This window comes from Rosa rugosa, chromosome 2 (genome assembly GCF_958449725.1).
Source record: "Rosa rugosa chromosome 2, drRosRugo1.1, whole genome shotgun sequence".
Lineage (NCBI taxonomy): Eukaryota > Viridiplantae > Streptophyta > Magnoliopsida > Rosales > Rosaceae > Rosa > Rosa rugosa.
In genome coordinates this window covers 11,007,769-11,025,995 of record NC_084821.1, presented here as the reverse complement: position 1 = coordinate 11,025,995, position 18,227 = coordinate 11,007,769, and the positions used below count along the sequence as shown (strand labels likewise).

Here is an 18,227-nt window from a genome sequence, read left to right as displayed (position 1 = left end):
AGGACATGAAGGTTTTATGGCTCTTAAATTAGATATTAGCAAGGCATATGACAGGTTGGAATGGGACTTTTTGCAGAAGATCATGCTTAAAATGGGGTTTGCTGCACAGTGGGTGGATCTCATATTGTTTTGTTTATCTACTGTCAGGTATTCTTTCTTAATTAATGGTATCCCGAAAGGTTTTGTTACACCACACCGTGGATTACGACAGGGCGATCCAATTTCGCCATATCTTTTCCTACTTGTTGCAGAAGGACTTTCTGCTCTTATCTCTCAGTCTGTTGCTAGCGGACAATGGCAAGGGTTGCGCATATGTGATGGTGCTCCTTCTATCAGCCATATTCTATTTGCTGATGATAGTATGCTATATTCTAATGCTTCTCCCCAGGATTGTATTGTGATTCGGAACATTCTAAATATCTATGAAAGGGCATCGGGGAAACAAATCAATCTACAGAAGAGTAATGTGGTCTTTAGTGGTAGTGTTCTTCCCCATTTGAGACAATCGTTGGCAGATACTCTTGGAGTTCAGTTAGTGGAGAAACATGAGAAATACTTAGGGATTCCGACCCTTGTGGGACGTTCCAAGCATAACACTTTCGCTTACATCAAAGACAATTTGTCTAAAAAACTCACTGGTTGGCGTTCTAAATTGTTAAGTGCAGCTGGGCATGAGGTTCTGATTAAGGTAATTGCTCAGGCTATGCCTCTCTATACTACGAACTGCTACTTGCTTCCTCAGTATTTAATTCAAGAGCTCCACCAACTTTGTGCCCAATTTTGGTGGGGAAGCTCGGCCGAGAAGAGAGGTATGCATTGGCGTGTTTGGGATGAGCTTTGTAAACCTAAAGCTATGGGAGGTATGGGTTTTCGACATTTATTTGCCTTCAACTTAGCCATGCTGGCTAAGCAGGGGTGGAGAATCATTCAAAACACACAATCGTTACCTTCCAAACTGCTGAAAACAATTTACTTCCCTCATTGTAACTTTTGGGAAGCAGAGTTGGGTTCGTCTCCCTCGTATGCATGGCGGAGTATAGTACAAGGTCGAGATATTTTACGAGCTGGTATTCGACGGCATATTGGGGATGGCAGGTCTACTAACATTTGGAATGATCCCTGGTTATTGGGTGAAGACTTGCAGCCTTTCTATAATCTGAGGGTTCAGCTAGTCTCTGAGCTACTATCTTCTCCGGGTATGTGGAATCAGGCTTTACTTTCTGAGTTGTTCCCTCCAGATATTGTGCAGAAGATTTTAGCTTTGCCTCTTAGTGTCCGGGTTCATGATGATCGCTGGATTTGGACTGGTGATAAGCAGGGTGTCTTCACTGTTAAATCAACGTACCATTTGGCAAGGAGTAGAGTCTTGGACGAGTCTCCAGGACCACCCAATCCTAGTGCCATGCTTTGGAAGCAACTTTGGAAGGCTCCTGTTCCCGGTAAAGTTAAGATATGTGTTTGGAGAGCGGCTTCAAATATTCTTCCCACACGCAGTAGGCTCAGTGAACGTGGTATTGATATAGATACCCAATGTCCTTTATGTGATGAAGAAGTTGAATCCCCTCTTCATGCTCTTCGTAATTGCAGTCATGCAGCTTCGTTTCTTCAATTGGCTCAAATTCAATCTTCAGCTCCGGCCTCAAGTATTATTGATTGGTTAGCCTCCTCCTTTTCCCAATCTTCCACTACTTTTGCTACATTGTTGATGATTATTTGGGCTAATGGAGAAATCGGAATGCAAAAGTGTGGGATGGTGAGGTCAAAATGGCCTCAGAAGCTGTCCCAATTACGTTAGGTTGGTGGGAGGAATATAAGACCACTCATACTGGAGTTCGAGGGCCAAGATCGGTGAGGAACGAGTCGTGGAAGAAACCTCCTGTTGGTTTGGTCAAGCTTAATGTTGATGCTGCCTTTGATAGTGCTACGGGGTATACTGGAGTTGGGGGGGTCTTTCGAGACTTCAATGGTTCTTGTCTTGGAGGATTCCGGCACTCCGTCAGGTTTTCAAACTCGGCGAGGCATGGAGAGCTTCTTGCCTGGTTGCATGGGGTCGAACTGGCTATTGTCCATCACTTTGTTCCATTGATGGTGGAAACGGATTGCCCAGATTTGGTCAATGCCGTTGGGTCTGCTAGTTTGGATTGGTCTGAGTTAGGTTTTCTGATGCATGATTTAAAGGAATTGTTGAGGGCTGCTTATTCTGCCCAGGTTCGCTACGTCCACTGAAGTGCAAACAGGGTTGCCCATACTCTAGCTCAAGAAGCCAAGCTTGGTTCTTTCTCTTCGAATTTCTTTCATGTCTCTCCTCCAAGTGTAGAGGAAATTATAATCTCTGAATGTAATGACATTTGAAGTCAATGAAGTTTATTCATTCCCCTCAAAACAAAAACAAAAAAGAGTGTCTCCTTTCACCATCCGTCCATCTTCAACCAAATTCTTGCAAGTTGCTAATTGCCCAATATAACGATGTGTTTTACAATGCTTCAGAGTTTAGACTATTGAATCTTCCGATATGTAGGTGAGTTGTGTTCTGTTGGTAAGTTATTATTCCAACATTGTAAAGGTCATAGGTTCAATTCTCACTAACATATGTAGGAGTGGGGTGGGCTAAGGGTTAAAAAAAAAAAAAAAATCTTCCGATATGTGAACCATATGATTAGATAATATTGAAAGCATTCACTAATTTATTAGCTCACATATTTGGACTTTCAATACTCATGGATCATTATAAAACTTACTTTATGATACACAATTGTACACAAAATAAACATAATTTAGGTTACATCAGAATCATCTATGAGTTGAACCGTTGAAGTCTCAGAATCAAATGGAACTAGTTCTTGCTTATTTAGATATGCAAACAAGACTTGTGCTTTAAACTACTCGAGGAAGAAAACCTCACTTCGATAAAGGCTAAGATTCCACAGCTCCTTTTCTTCTCGTTGAAAAACTTGGTCATTCACACTGTGATGGTCAATGTGGTAACCCCTCTAGAAAATAATCAAAAACCTTGGGAAGCTTACAAAACAACCATCGGAATCTTCCTTTCCTCCTATAATGGAAGGGAGAATGAGCTGCTTTGCTATGCAGCTGTCATAATGTTAGTATAGGAACTTGTATGTTGGCATTCCCTTTATACAAAACTAGAGAGTTCTAGCTTAAGAGTATGTTTGAGAAGAATGATCTTAACAATTGGAATTGAGGTTCATGGCTTGAAACACAAGACAAGATCCTACTGACTCGTATGGAAGGTCTGGTAAGGTTCATTCATTACATTGTGCATGATTGAGGTCCAAGATTGTTAGCTGTGCTTCAATCCTGAAGTGGTCTATTTAGTATTCTCACCTTGTACGTTGTCTAGGTGTATGGGTTTTTAAAAGGAATGTCATATCAAGTGGTTCTGTCAGTGTTTAATTCTCTGATTTGGACATCTATTGTTTAGAGCACATATCTCCTTTTATTAGGATAAAATCAGTTCTTATTGCATATTATATTTTAGGGAAATTTGTTTCCTATTAGGTGTCAATTTACTTTTATTGGTATTTATCACACCCTAATTGTTTTAGGGGGAGTCTACTCTTGACGCATATATATGTTCTGCATTAGGTTTCTTTTCTTCAAGTTTTGCACGATAGAAAAGTTCTTTAATTTGTTTCATAAGGCAAAGCTGTGTCTTGATCATTAATTCATTCAAGAATTCATTTATACATCATCCATATCATTCTTATGTCTTGGAAGTCCTACGAGTTCAGTTAGAAGTCAAGCACGTACAATCAAGAATTGAAGAGTGACAAGTTGAGACGTGTGAAGCGCAACTAGAGGCATTAGCAAATTGATGTGGAGTAGTTCAACCGGCTAGAATGAGTTTAGCTAGAGGTAACCGAGTCCAAAGTTATCCGAGAGGTTGTAAGTCTACTTTGTAATTTGACTACTATCTCATAGTGTGTGCTTGAGCACTTGGCCTTCAAGAGTTAAGGCCACGCAGTTGTTTACCTCACCTTGAGGATTTTTACTGCGTAAACAATTCCTGTGTTTTTGCTCATTTTGTTTTCTATTCTTCTGTGTTGACTGATTACTTAAAGTTTTGATTTAATCTATTTTCGTTCATTAGGGATAGCAAGCTTTTTTCAATCCAGAAAATTATTTGCACTTATGAGTGACTTGCCTATTCACACCCCCCCCCCCCCAGGCCATTCTAGTACTTTCACATAAAAGCATTATCTTTATATCTTAAGAACTTAAAAAGGACTCATTGTACATTGCAACCCAATATTTAACATGAGCTAATAGCATTTTATCCGAACTAGGGTGTTTCCCGAAGAATTAATTTTTGTAGCAAACAAGGTGTCATCACTTGTACAATCTATCCTAAACCCTAAAATTTGAATCTTATCAATTCACACAATTTGAATAAGAATAATGCTAGGTGAATAAACTTTTTGGGTACTAAATGTATCATATCTTATGTGGCACAACCACGTCAATTATTGAAATTTTGTGATAGGTTGAACTTTCTGCTATATCAGTTGCCACATAAGATAGGATGCAGGTGGCACTCTAAAAGGTGGCACAACCAAGTCAATAAATGAAATTTTGTGATAGGTTGAACTTTCTGCTATATTAGCTGCCACATAAGGTGGGATGCAGGTGACACCCTAAAAGGTGGTTCACCTAACATTACTCTTTGAATAAAATTTTATTTTATTTTAAATAAAAATTTAAATTTTTAGATAATAATGCATTGTGTTAACAACTGGATACCTTTGGCCTCGTTTGCACAACGGAAGGGAAATCAATTCCTTTGTCTTTCCAAAAGTAAAAATCTAAGAGACAATAGTGAGTACCACGAGATTTTCTCTCACCCTAGTTCTCTCCCAAACCCTAGCTATCGGCCTCCTTGCAGCTTCCCCTCTACAGCCTCCCTCCCACGCCTCCTCATGGCTTCCTTAGACGCCGTTACCGCTAGCTTTGCTGCCTCCTTGGCTCTTGCTGAGGGTGGTCAAGCCCCAGATCTTGGAAAAATTGGGGGAGGTCCTATGAAGAAATCTTTTCTTCTCGGGAACCCTCTCACTTGCCGACCTGTGGATTCTGCCACTTTCAAGTCTCACTTCCTGCGAACTTGGATGGTGGAAAGGGAATTTAGGGTTCAGGGAAAAATCCTATTCTCCTTCGAATCAGCCCGAGACCGGAATAAGGTTCTCAAAGGTGGAGTTTGGTGCTTTGATCATGCTCCAGTCTACCTGGAGGAGTACGACGGAGCTCTACCCATTGCTGAAGTTTCAATGAAGCATGTTCGAATCTGGGCTAGGGTTTCGGGTATCCCCCCACTCTATGAAGAGCCTGATAACCTTGTCCTCATTGGGAATCTCTTGGGGGGTTTCCTGGACTATGACAAGAAGGAGTTTCGAATAGGATCTATGCGCATCTTCTTCCTGCATGACATCTCCAAGCCCATTCTCTTTGAGCGTGTTAGCCCTACGAATAAGGGCAAAGGAAAGCTCTAAGCTTCCCGTGTCGATACCTAGCATTTGATTCCAGTCTAGAACTATTTAGGTTTAGTTTCTCTGATTGTACACCAATTGAGGTCCTTGGCAATTAGGGTTACTCTAGAAAGGGTTTAGATAGTTGTTAGATTGTCTCCTTATGGCTAGGTCAAAAATTTGTGCTCAAGTTGTTCCCCAATGAGGGTTACCTGTTATGTGCTTAACAGCTTAGACCATCTAGGTTTTCATTTGGTGTAAGACAGCATATGATGTACGTGCCTTCTGGCCATGGATAAGTAATGAAATTATCTACTTCTCAAAAAAAAAAAAAAAAAAAAATCCTTTGTCTTTCCAATTCCTATCAGGTTTCATTTCCTATGTTTGGTAAAGCAGGGAAAACATTTAGAAATGACCATTTGATTTCATTTCTAGTGTTTGGTTGTTGCAGGAAAGGAAAGCAAAAATATATCAATGTTTCAATAATACCATTGTATTTTAAAAATAAAAATAACATCATGGAAATTCAAAAGTATATCAATTTTGGCTATAGCACATATGAGCAGGAATATTGTAGTCTAAAATTTTTGTAATAAATGCTGGGAAAGGAGAAGAGAAAATCAATCATATGGGTTGATCTTCCCCCTATTATCCTATCTGTCAGGAAAAGACTTCCAAAGTTTATGCCTACCAAACAAAGGAAAGGAATGACTTTTCTTTCCTAATTTCTCAAATCCATGAACTAAACATGACCAAAGAGTAAAGAATGTAAAGCATAATTAACTTTGACTTCATTATGAGGAAATGAGTCATAATAAAGAGAAGCCAAAGAGAGTTTCACATTCTCTTACAAAGCTTTTGTTATGATCAAAACCCAATTCATTCTTGCCAAAAAAAAAAAACCCAATTCATGAATCATGATGGTGAATGTGATTTGAATGGTGATAAGTGCATGAGAGGCTTGCACCTTTATTATTATTTTTTTTTTTCACAGAGCATATTGTAGCAAAGCAAACTAGAACGATGTTCTATGTAGATCTTGGTAAGTAAAGCAAAGAATATCTACCTAGCTTTTCTAGGAGTAGCACCTCTTTCCTACGAAAGGTGCTCCTTTTATAATTGATGGAGATAAGAATCCAACTTTGAGGCGCCGAGACACAACATATAGAACTGACCTCACACCCTTGATCACATAACATTGAGATGGTTGAGATGGTACCAACTTGGGTTGGGATGACCTCACACCCAACAGTAGCTGCCTCCTCCAAGGCTCCAACATAAGGAACTGCAGAGTAATGAGATTGGACCTTACCACACAACCTTGGCCAGTTGGACCCTACCCCTGAATTTGACACTTCCCTCAAGTTTTTGTAATTTTTTTTTTTTTTAAATTGAATAATTCTCCTCTAAATTTGTTCACATACTGAAGAGACTAGAAAATGAATTTTTTTTATCATAAAAAATATAACCATTAATTGATAATAAAAAATGTTACAAACATTGGAATCGTTATTAATCGATTTCACAAGTCATTCCTGCCCATACACAATACAAGCAAAGACAGATTGCTCATTTAGAGCAAGTGAGCAAACTTAGCAACACAATGAGCTGCAGAGTTGCATTTATGGGGTTGGATTGTTGGAAGATTACTGTGTGGTAGTTTCTGAAAATATGATACTCGATAGTTGATGCATGAGAAATGAATACTCTAATGGAATGATAAATCATTTCAACTAATTTATTTCTTATAATAATGAGAATATGAATACCAACATGTGACTTCTTTCACTATTAATATCTAGGACAGTAAACTCGAGAGAAATAATGTTATAGTGCAAATAATGTTGCAGTGGCTACTAGCTAGACCATAAGATTTTAGTGTAATTTCTATTCTCAACACATTTTGCTACACTATCATTTCTATGACTTTAGCAATGCCCTTTTCTTAATCCTAATTCAAATTTTCAAGATAAAACTACAATGTTGCACACAAAAATTCTGAAAAAAAATATGTCAAACCCTAATCTCTCTCTAGCAGCGCTCCTTCTCGCGATCACTCTAACGCTGCTCTCTTGTGGCGGCGACACGCACAGCAGTTCCGACTGGCTTGAAACTTCCGGACATTTCAGTCCAATCTTCCCACGGGTTGGTGAATCGCTTCACCCTTTTGAACCCTCATATTCATCTCTTCCTCTACCCTTCCATTTGTCTGGGGATGGTGGCAGAGATGACCCAAGTGGAGTGGCGGTTTGGCCGAGAAAAATCAAGTTGCAGATGGGCTTTGATGATGCACAACGCGACGCTATTACCTCGAGATCGATTATGGCCACAACCTCGAGATCGACGCAAGGTGCTCTCTTGTCGGTGCTATGGGGGTTATGTACGGCGATGGTGGCCAGCAATAATTGGCCGGCATGGATGGAGATGGCAGCGGTGATGAACTGCATAGTCGGGTCTTTCTGCGAATTTCGGGTTTGGATGCTCGGCATTTGGCCTCCTCTGGTATTGCAGAGGGGTGATTGGCTTCTTGTTGGGTCAGGGCTTGAAGGTCGGCGGCGCTGGATCAGAAATGGATTGATGCAGTTGGTGGAGGAACTGCAGAAGAGGCGGTCGGTGATTGTCGCGTGTGGCGTCGAAGGACCCAAAGAGGGCTGGGTGTCCAGATCAGATTTGGCCAATATTTTGGGCTTACTGGGGGCCCAACTCAGAAACCATAATTTGGGTCTGATTTCTCCATGGGGCTGGATAACATGGAATTGGGCTCAACTGCCAAAGGAATCCTTGGAAGCATATGAGCCGAAGCGGAAGCACAAACGACCTTTGGGCTCCAACAATCTGAATCCACAAACCAAGGGTACTACTGATGTTGTGTTTAAATCTCCTAGCCCTAACTTTCAGGGCAAGGAAAAAATGTAGTTTTTGTTTGCATTTGCCTATAACTATGTCCTAGTTATATCATAGTTGATAGGCTTGCTTTAATAAGTGAGCACTGAATGTCTAATGAGTGGTCTAGCACTATATACCATGTGTTACCTCCACAACCTTTTGTCTATCTTTGAATGGTAGCGGAGGGGTATGTAATGACCATTCTGGCTTGAGCTTTTAGTAATACAATCATTGATGGATTAATTCAAAAAAAAAAAAAAACTGCATTTTAATTTGTTTTTTGGCGAAGAATTTTTTTTGGCCCCAGTTGGACTTGCAGACAATCTCACAGGAGGTGTTAGATTTCCAGTAAGAAAAAAGGGGAAGTGTCATGCTCATGCTTCAGGGGTCCAAATCAGCCTTCACCAAAGACCACAGTCACCTCACGTGAACCAATCTCAGCAAACCTCCATATACCCAAATCATATCCAAACAAAACAAGCACCCACCTTTTTTTTTAATTTTTTTTTTTTATATAAGACCTCAAGCAGCACCAAAGATTTCAACTTTAATTTTAAAATTGCAGTAGCTTATAGCTCCATTCTCTCTCTCTCTCTCCCTCTTTCTCTGTTTCTTCTTTTCGACAGAAAAGCATCTTCACCACCCAATACCCTCTACAATGGCCCTTTTGTGTTGCTTAGCTATTCTTTGTCTAGCTCTGGTTCAATCTTCCCACTCTGCTGTGATAATGAGCATGAGGAACCACCACAAAACCCACCACTATAGCTCAGGGCCAATGATCCACACCAACCAAACCACTTGTGCAATGTTTGCAGGCACTTGGGTCCAAGATGACTCTTACCCAATGTACCAATCTTCTGAGTGCCCTTTAATCATAGACCCTGAGTTCAATTGCCAAATGTATGGGCGCCCAGATTCTGAGTACCTCAAATATAGATGGAGACCCCTCAATTGTGAACTCCCAAGGTAAACTAGTACTCAAACTGGTTTTTGCTGAGATGGGTTCTTGTTTGTTTTTTTTGCTTAATGATGATGACTCTTTCTTTAGCATTTTGTTGTTCTTGGTAGGTTCAATGGGGTTGAGTTTTTGCTCAGAATGAAAGGGAAAACAGTGATGTTTGTAGGTGATTCACTTGGGAGGAATCAATGGGAGTCTTTGGTTTGCTTGATATACTCTGCAGCTCCCCAAACCCAAACCCAAATGGTGAAAGGAGATCCACTCTCAACATTCAACTTCTTGGTAAGTCTCTCATTTTTATTGCATTGCTTATTCTGGGTTTTGGTAGGTTTGCATTTTCATCAAACACTTCAGGAGCAACGAATTTCAAGACCCATTTTTTATTAAATGCAGAATTTCTGTTTTCTTTTCGTTTCTTCAACAATGCTTTGAACGGACCAAAAGAATCGATAGGGACTGTTTGCAGGGACCCAAAGGGTTCAATTTGTTGATTACAGCAGGATAGGCTGGATAGCACCCCATCATGTTTCTTGTCTACAAAAAGTCATGACTTAGGGAATGAGAGAATCATGCCGACCCAAACAGTCCCTTATTTGGGTTTTGCTACAATAATGCAGGACTATGGTGTAACCCTGCAATACTACCGAGCTCCATATCTGGTGGACATTGATATGATGGAAGGAAAGAGAGTTCTGAGGCTTGAGGACATATCGGAGAACAGCAATGCGTGGCGTTCCGCCGATGTGCTGTCGTTTAACACCGGTCACTGGTGGAGTCACACAGGAGGTCTCCAAGGGTGAGCAAAGATTTTGTCGTTTAACATAAAGTGATCGTCGACACATACACAATTTCATCTTTGCATCCAAAATCAGTTGACAGTCAAACATGTCACATAAATAGTCAGAAAAAACATGATGTCTCATAGATATTTGTTGACATAACATGTCGCATGGTAAATATTATTTCTTCACATTTTGGCATGATTCTCTCATGTCCTTTATCGGTGAATAATTCTTATTAGATGTAATAAGTGATTGAATTATGTTTGTGGCGATAGTAGTATTTCACCTTTGACCATGTTTTTGGGACCTTGGTAACGTGTAGGTGGGATTACATGGAATCAGGAGGAAAATATTACAAAGATATGGATCGTTTGGCTGCTTTGGAGAAAGGAATGAGAACCTGGGCAAATTGGGTCGACAAAAACATCGATACCACAAGGACCCGAGTTTTCTTTCTCTCCATATCTCCCACACATTACAAGTGAGTTCCGCTTTCTCTCTCTCTCTCTCTCTCAAATTATTGTGTAGGTTGATATTCCAGGCTTCATTCATTAGTCATTACATGTGTTGGGGGTTCTGCCAGCTCCAAGCACCAAAAAATCACTCCATTTCTATATGTACTTTTCGATCTGCGAGTTGATAAGGTTGACCAAATATCAATTTTCTATTTTAGACATTAGAGTAAATGGTACTGGGTACATTATTATTATTGGAGTAAAGCCTCAACTACTTGCTGAGTTGAAATCATAAAACAATTATACACATTTGTTTAGGGAAGAAATTGTAGTGCGGCAAACACATGCAATGTTCCGAGAATTAGGAAGAAAGAGCACTGGTTTTGTCGGTCGGTGGCAATCTTCAAAGATGACAAAACTGGCCATGTATTCGTAAACAGAGAAAGAGGACCACGTCTCTCCAATCAAGGCCTTCATTATGTTGACATAACAAAGCTGGCTATTAGAGTACTAGTTTGTAGAATATCACATGTTAGCTTGATTTTTATGTCTAAATGTCTTCGCTCTATTTTGCTCAGATAATCTGTCGAACATATTTTCTTACAGAGTTAAACAAAAGAGGAAAAAACATGTACATATGGTCAGTAACTTAAAGGGTATATATATTGAAATGCTGCAATGGATTTTAGTGGAATTTTTTCTTTCTTGACATGCAATTTGGCTTGGTATGTTGTCAGACTATTAATTTCATTCATTTATTTATGAGGTTGGCACTTAATGTGATCAAGATTCACTAGTAATAGAAAATCACCCTGTACTTTTATCATGAATTTGAGTACATGGCTAACCTCAATGACATGATAAATTGACAGCCCAAATGAATGGAATGGGGGAGCAACACCTACAACCACCAAGAACTGCTATGGAGAAACATCACCGATGACAGTGAGTGGGATAACTTATCCGGGGACGACATATCCAGACCAGATGAGAGTGATGGACAGTGTGATCCGAGAAATGCGCAACCCTGCATTTCTGCTAGACATTACAATGCTTTCAGAGCTCAGAAAAGATGGGCACCCTTCAATCTACAGCGGGGATTTGAGTCCTGCACAGAGAGCGAATCCTCAACGTTCAGCTGATTGTAGCCATTGGTGCCTTCCTGGATTGCCAGACACTTGGAACCAACTGTTTTACACTACCTTGCTCTTCTAAATGGATAGTCCTCTCTAACAAGTAATATAGGATTTAGTTATGATAATGATTTAGGAGGTGCTAATTTGCATCTTTACAATAATCTGTAAAGTAATGCTTAATATATTGCTGGAGTAGTGAGGAAAAATAAGGTTTTGTTTTCCTCATTATTTTTCCAATTATGGAACTATTACTAATCAAAAATCTTCAATTATTGCTGCAATTTTTCATGTTTAAGCGATTTTTTTGGCCATCTTACCCAAAATTCGCCAAATGGTAATGAAAATTACCAGGAAAAGATCGAAAAAAGTAATGAACAATCTGTGGCTGCTGGGATTCGAGCCCAGGTCTCCACGGCCACAACGTGGAATTCTCACCACTAAACTACAGCCACAGTGTTGAGTGATGTACACACCAGTTTTTAAGAATTAGTTTCGTAAATCCTTTGTGCTCTTTTAGACCTTTAAGAAAATACATGTTTGGCTTTAATTGACTAATTCTCTTCCTATATGGAATAGGCGAATGTCATCTACTCATCTAGGTTGAAAGATGAAAATACAAGCACCGAGTATTACAGCCGTCGAGCACAAAAAGTGCAACAAAGTGGCTGTAGTTTAGTGGTGAGAATTCCACGTTGTGGCCGTGGAGACCTGGGCTCGAATCCCAGCAGCCACACCTTAGTTTTCGTTTTTGTTTCTTTTACTGGTTTAGTTAGTCATGATCCTGGGCTTGGTTCAATACCAGACTACCATTTTACACTGGTTCGGTTAGTCATAATCCTGGGCTTGGTTCGGTCAGTCATAATCCTGGGCTTGGTTCAATACCATACTACCATTTTACACTGGTTCTGTTAGTCATAATCCTGGGCTTGGTTCGGTCAGTCATAATCCTGGGCTTGGTTCAATACCAGACTACCATTTTACACTGGTTTGGTTTGTCATAATCCTGGGCTTGGTTCAATACCAAACTACCATTCCTGTTAATTTAGGAACATGGAATACTTGAAATTAACATAAGAGGAAACAGACGCATCCTATCACTTGTTCTTGCTAATTTTCCTGGTTGTGATATTAAGCATAATTATAGGAAAAAGAACAAAGTGGCACATCACTTGGCTGGTTGGGCGCTTCGTTCTAAAGTTTTTTCTGCTTTCACTTCTCCACCTAGCTTTTTGGTGAATTTGTTGATTTCTGATTGTCCTTAATCCCGAATCATTCAAGTGTTTATGGTTCTCCTCAAAAAAAAAAAAAAAAAAATCATAGTAAATACTACTGCAGAAGAAAACATCTCCAACTGAAGTGCATAAAGGAAGACATAGAAGGAGAATATTCACCGTTTCACACTGTTAAATCTTAAAAACATCTCCAACATTTAGATAGATAAAACACACACCGAAAACTCGGTTCAGCAAAATACAAGAAGATGATAAAAAAAAAACACAACAGCTTAATCCACCATAGAGGGGATGATACAGTTTCAACAACTTTTACACAGTCCCTATAACTTTTATACATTAAGCATAATCATCATAAAGTCTTTTAATTCTGTGAACACAGACCCTCGAATCTGCAGGGCATACCCTCAAATTTGCAGATGTTTGGGTGTTCAGCAGGGCACACTAGCTCGCAATCGCAACTCCTTGGGCACTTGTTTTCATGTGCGGAACATTTTCAATGATTTCAGGCCCAAGTCCACTCGGAACAGCTGCTTGATTCTCATAAGCCGAGTTGTGGACTCCAAGGGCAGCCCTGCCAGATGGGTCAAGATTCTTAGACCACTCAGCATCCCACTCAATAGCCGTGGCTGTGCTGCAGGCCACACTTGGTCCTCCTGGGACAGTCTGCCTAGCCGAGTTCTGCCAAAATCGGATAATAAGCATAACAGGTTAGCTCCCTAACTAGTATGCTTGTCATAAACATAAATGATGATCATGAAAACTAGCAAACAATTACCTGTGGGAAGAACCTCTCGAAAATCATCCTATAGTAGTAGCCTTCCTTAGTAGTGGGAGTGTTGTGTGGGAAGATATGTGCAGCATTTTGCATCATCTTATCATTGACCTGAAATTATAGGTTTCAGGTTAATAAGTGGCCAAGTGGATCCAAGACCTTTTATAAATTCTTAATGAAAATGAAGAATTCCAACAAAGGGTCAAGAAGAATAGACAGATGCTTACATGTAGAGCAGCATGGGCTTTCAGGCCATCAATCCAACTGTATCCAACACCGTCACTGAATTGTTCTTTCTGTCTATAAAGAATGTGCTGCAGACATGAAAAAAATTCGTTAGTTTCAAGAGACAACATGATATGGAAGTTAGGAGTTATTCGCAATACTAATAGCTAAAGTAGCAGAAGGTATACATACCTTTGGCAGATAAGGCTTCTCCTCATCATCAAATGCCTTCCTGAGGACCCATTTCTCAATCCTGCCTTCATCCTTTTTGATCTGAAATTGAAAGCCATGTGATTAGTATTTGCTTTAAAAGTCGAATTATGCTGTAAAATATTCCCAATTTTTTCACTCTTATTTCTTACCAGCTTGAACTCTGGATCAATGCTCATTGCAACATTAATAAACTCTTTGTCCAAGAAAGGGACTCGAGCTTCTAAGCCCCAAGCAGATGTTGATTTGTTTGCCCTAAGGCAATCGTACATATGCAGTGCCTTGATCTGCATCCAACAAAAGAAAAACTCCCTGTTATCTCTTTCCTTTCCAACTCCAGGTCCCAAGGGTAGGTAGCTAAACTAAATGGAAATTAATTTTAAAAAATGACAGTACCTTTCTGCAAGTTTCGCGGTGAAACTCTTCCTTGTTGGGTGCTTTGTGGAAGTAGAGATATCCACCAAAAATCTCATCAGAGCCCTCACCAGAAATCACCATCTTGACCCCCAAAGACTTGATCTTACGTGACATAAGAAACATAGGGGTGCTGGCTCGAATAGTGGTAACATCGTATGTTTCAACATGGTAAATAACTTCCTCTATGGCATCAATTCCATCCTATCACATGCCACATGCAAATGGTTTAGCATTTCAGCTACTGATTTACATAGAAGGAAAATGAAATTCTTTGGCTAAAACAAGTTTTGTATAGATACCTGAACAGTAAAATGAAACTCATGGTGAACTGTTCCCAAATAGTCTGCAACTTCTTTTCCAGCCTTCAAATCTGGGGAACCCTGTTAAGCATATAAAGAGACTAGTTTAGGAACCGAGAAGCGCCAATAAACCATATTGTAAATCTTCACCCTTAGTACTATAGATCTCACCTCCAATCCAACACAGAAAGAATGGAGTTGTGCTCCCCATTGCTTGGCCGCCTTTGTGCCTGCCAGGTGACGAGCAGTGATAGAGGCAACCAAAGATGAATCTAAGCCTCCAGATAGAAGAACTCCAAAAGGCACATCAGTCATCAGCCTTTTGATCACAGCCTGCAGGTATTACCCTCAACATGTAAGCTTAATTACAAATTTCTCTTTGACATGTACAAGTAACACAGCAACCTATCAAAATAAATTCTAATATGAGTTGCAAGTGAAGAAATTTACGCTTTCAAAGGCACGCCTCAGAACAAGAGGATCATATGGCGTAGATGGAATGGACTCTGTGAACCATTGGGGGTTGTACCACCTCTTTAGTCCACCTGTTTTGCTTGAGTACAGGTGACCAGGTGGAAAGGACTCGAAGTGTTCACAATCATCATTCAATCCTTTCAGTTCTGATGAAATCCAAATTGAGCCTGGATTTTGAAAAAATTAAAAAGATTATTTTTTTTGTATCACGCACACATACATATTCAAGACAAAACCAAAAGGAGCAATTGCATCAAAAACAGGGCTTTTGCTTATGAAACATACCATCAAGACTCCAGCCCATGTAGAGGGAAGTGATTCCAATAGCATCACGAGCAACAATGAAGCTGTTGTCCCGGGTATCCAGCAGCACAAAAGAGAACATGCCATCAAGCATGTCCACGAAGTTCTCCCCATACTCTTCATACTAAAACAGATAACAGAAACAGTTAGAACAATATTTTACTAATGCAACCAACATGTACATGTCCCTCACGCAAATTCAACATCTCAAAATCTGATCATCGTCAAAACTGATATAGAGGCTTAAACATAGATCAAGAAACACAATTAATACACGCAAATTCAGACTTTTTTTTTTTTTTTTTTAATCACCAAATAAAATCGATCTTGCTTTGGTTTTGTATCAAACAAGTTGGTACAAATCAGTGTGGAAAAAAAATCGTCTAGGTGCCTCACCAGATGGGCAATGACATCACAATCACTGCCGGTTCGGAACTTGTGATTCGGCAGACGCTTCCTCAGTTCTTCATGGTTGTAAATCTCTCCATTGACCTGATGGATTATCAGCACAGACCCTTCATCAATAATTGAGTTCTTAACAGAAACCAAGTTAGAACCATACAAATTAATCTTTATTTACAAAAATAGTGAGGCATGCATACCGTGACAACAACTGACTTGTCTTCATTAAACAGAGGTTGATCTCCAGAAGCAGGATCAATAATTGCCAGCCTCTGATGGGCCAAGAAACAATCACCATGCTGATACAGACCACTCCAATCTGGACCCCGGTGCTTCAACCTGTCCAGTAAAAATGCAAGGTCATTTCCGTAATTTCACAACTTTCTGGTTAACAGTTTCTTTTCCCCACTTAAGTCTAATCATTGTTACCCATAAATCTCTTTGATAAAAACACATTATCACATGTTGTGGTCCCCCGTAAACATCATATCAAAAGGTATAATTTGAACAAGCACTAATTGTCACCAGGAATTTGTACTGTGACAATCAGGTCATATCTTGTTTTATTTATTGCTAATACAGATGACTATGAACATTTCCCTTTGTTGAGAAACCAGATCATCGTCAACAACAACAAAAACAAATGGTCTCTACGAAATTTATCAACATGCATGCATGAGTAATTTCGTTAAAAGCTAGAAAAACGTAGATAACTTCGGTTCTCCCATGTACCTGCGAGAAAGCTCGAGAACCCTGACCCTTTTGGCCTGAGAGTCATCGGAGCAACCCAGAACGGCAAGTATTCCACACATTGTTTGAAAGTCTAACAAACCCGGAAACTCAGAAACCCGAGAAAAGAACAGGGAGATGAAGAATAGTGGAGAACAAACCCAAGAAGAGAGGAAATAAGGGCAAGTGTTTGGTTTCCGAAGGCGGAGCTCAGAGGTTTTTGCAGTGGAAGTAAGAGGCAACAAAACGTCAGGGGCTGAAAATTCTGGTCACCGAACACGTAGAGGAGGGTTTGATTCGGGTTTTGAAGGAGTAAGTACTCCAAGTCTCAGGCCACATATTTATAGAATTAGGGACTCTCTATCCCCCGGAGATTGTGGGCCCTACGGAAAAAGCATCATACCACCAAGCGGCGACGTTTTTTCTGTTTCTGTTCACGTTGAACAATTATCTAGTGTTTATCGTCCTCATTGTCTCCGAGGGACCCGCCGCTCCTGCCGTCTCCGTCAATGACACGTGGTTCGTCGTTCTTTCTTCAATTTTTAGAAGACCCTCCTAATTTCATGGTGAGGTTTATCCTCTTTTTTTTTTTTTTTTTTTTTCACGGATTGTTTTACTTTTTTTTCTTTTTTCTTTTTCTTTTTTAAGAAACGGTTTGTTTTACCTTGGAGCTGTAATTAGTAACCGAGGACATTGTCGGTGTTTTGATGTACCGCATACGTTACTAATGATTCAATGTTAAAATCTTATCTACAAAGAGCATCTTTAACTGATTTTGTAACGAGAAATTAAGATACAGTTATTAATTTATCTCCTACCGTTGATCTTATCCATTTTAAAGATCCATACGGTTAAATCAGATAAGTTTTCCTTACATGTTGCTTTGAGAAAGGTCGGGTGTGTGTGGGTTGAAGATTTTGTGATATATTATACAAAGTCTCAAAATTTACTCATCTCTTTAACTTTTAATGGTGGATTTTATAATATTTTTGAATTAACGATTTGCTCCACTAGATTTTTTTTGTTGACAGAAATTGCTTCACTAGATTACTAATTTATAGCAATTTAATAAAGGCATTTGAGTTTTATTTTTGGATACCATTTGAGTTTCATGATCTATTGATGAGAATCTCTATTTAAACAAAGTAAAAAAACATATTCGAACTTAAATTTTTTACCGATATTAATGATCTGAAGACTATATTGAGGGTCAATACAATTTACAATCTACTTAGAAGGGTGTATGGTATTTGGATTTGTGTGAATCTTTTTTTATTACCCTAGAAATAGTCCAAGTCAATGTTGTGCATTTTTTAAACCATCCACGTATCTATTACTAGGATGCTTGACGTGGCATTGTTCGAGTGAGGAAAATGAGTGGAATAATGTCGAATAGAGCTTATCCTATAGGCCCATGCCTACAGTCATGTTGATAATGACCAAAGAAAAACAGATCATAATGTT

General features: G+C 39.5%; 2 protein-coding genes and 2 non-coding genes across 4 annotated transcripts; 2 read left to right on the top strand and 2 right to left on the bottom strand.

Moving 5' to 3' along the window:
• The first annotated feature begins 8,905 nt into the window (after window positions 1-8,905).
• LOC133731932 (protein PMR5-like) lies at window positions 8,906-11,978 on the top strand. The gene is made up of 5 exons (XM_062159382.1): window positions 8,906-9,332; window positions 9,435-9,606; window positions 9,942-10,120; window positions 10,429-10,587; window positions 11,434-11,978. Exons 1-5 carry the CDS (start codon window positions 9,025-9,027, stop codon window positions 11,774-11,776), a joined length of 1,161 nt encoding a protein of 386 aa, XP_062015366.1. The 5' UTR covers window positions 8,906-9,024; the 3' UTR covers window positions 11,777-11,978.
• A 99-nt stretch (window positions 11,979-12,077) lies between these two features.
• On the bottom strand, window positions 12,078-12,149 carry TRNAH-GUG (transfer RNA histidin (anticodon GUG)). The gene has a single exon. It is a non-coding gene; the product is annotated as a tRNA-His (tRNA).
• A 209-nt stretch (window positions 12,150-12,358) lies between these two features.
• On the top strand, window positions 12,359-12,430 carry TRNAH-GUG (transfer RNA histidin (anticodon GUG)). Its single transcript has one exon. It is a non-coding gene; the product is annotated as a tRNA-His (tRNA).
• A 642-nt stretch (window positions 12,431-13,072) lies between these two features.
• On the bottom strand, window positions 13,073-17,097 carry LOC133731792 (asparagine synthetase [glutamine-hydrolyzing]). Its single transcript, XM_062159200.1, has 13 exons — window positions 16,767-17,097; window positions 16,235-16,373; window positions 16,029-16,124; window positions 15,615-15,756; window positions 15,306-15,496; window positions 15,027-15,188; window positions 14,856-14,936; window positions 14,536-14,757; window positions 14,292-14,426; window positions 14,122-14,202; window positions 13,932-14,018; window positions 13,708-13,815; window positions 13,073-13,610 (listed from the first exon to the last, which is right to left on the bottom strand). The coding sequence occupies exons 1-13, from the start codon at window positions 16,844-16,846 to the stop codon at window positions 13,374-13,376; spliced, it is 1,761 nt and encodes a 586-aa protein (XP_062015184.1). The 5' UTR covers window positions 16,847-17,097; the 3' UTR covers window positions 13,073-13,373.
• Between the last annotated feature and the right edge of the window lie 1,130 nt (window positions 17,098-18,227).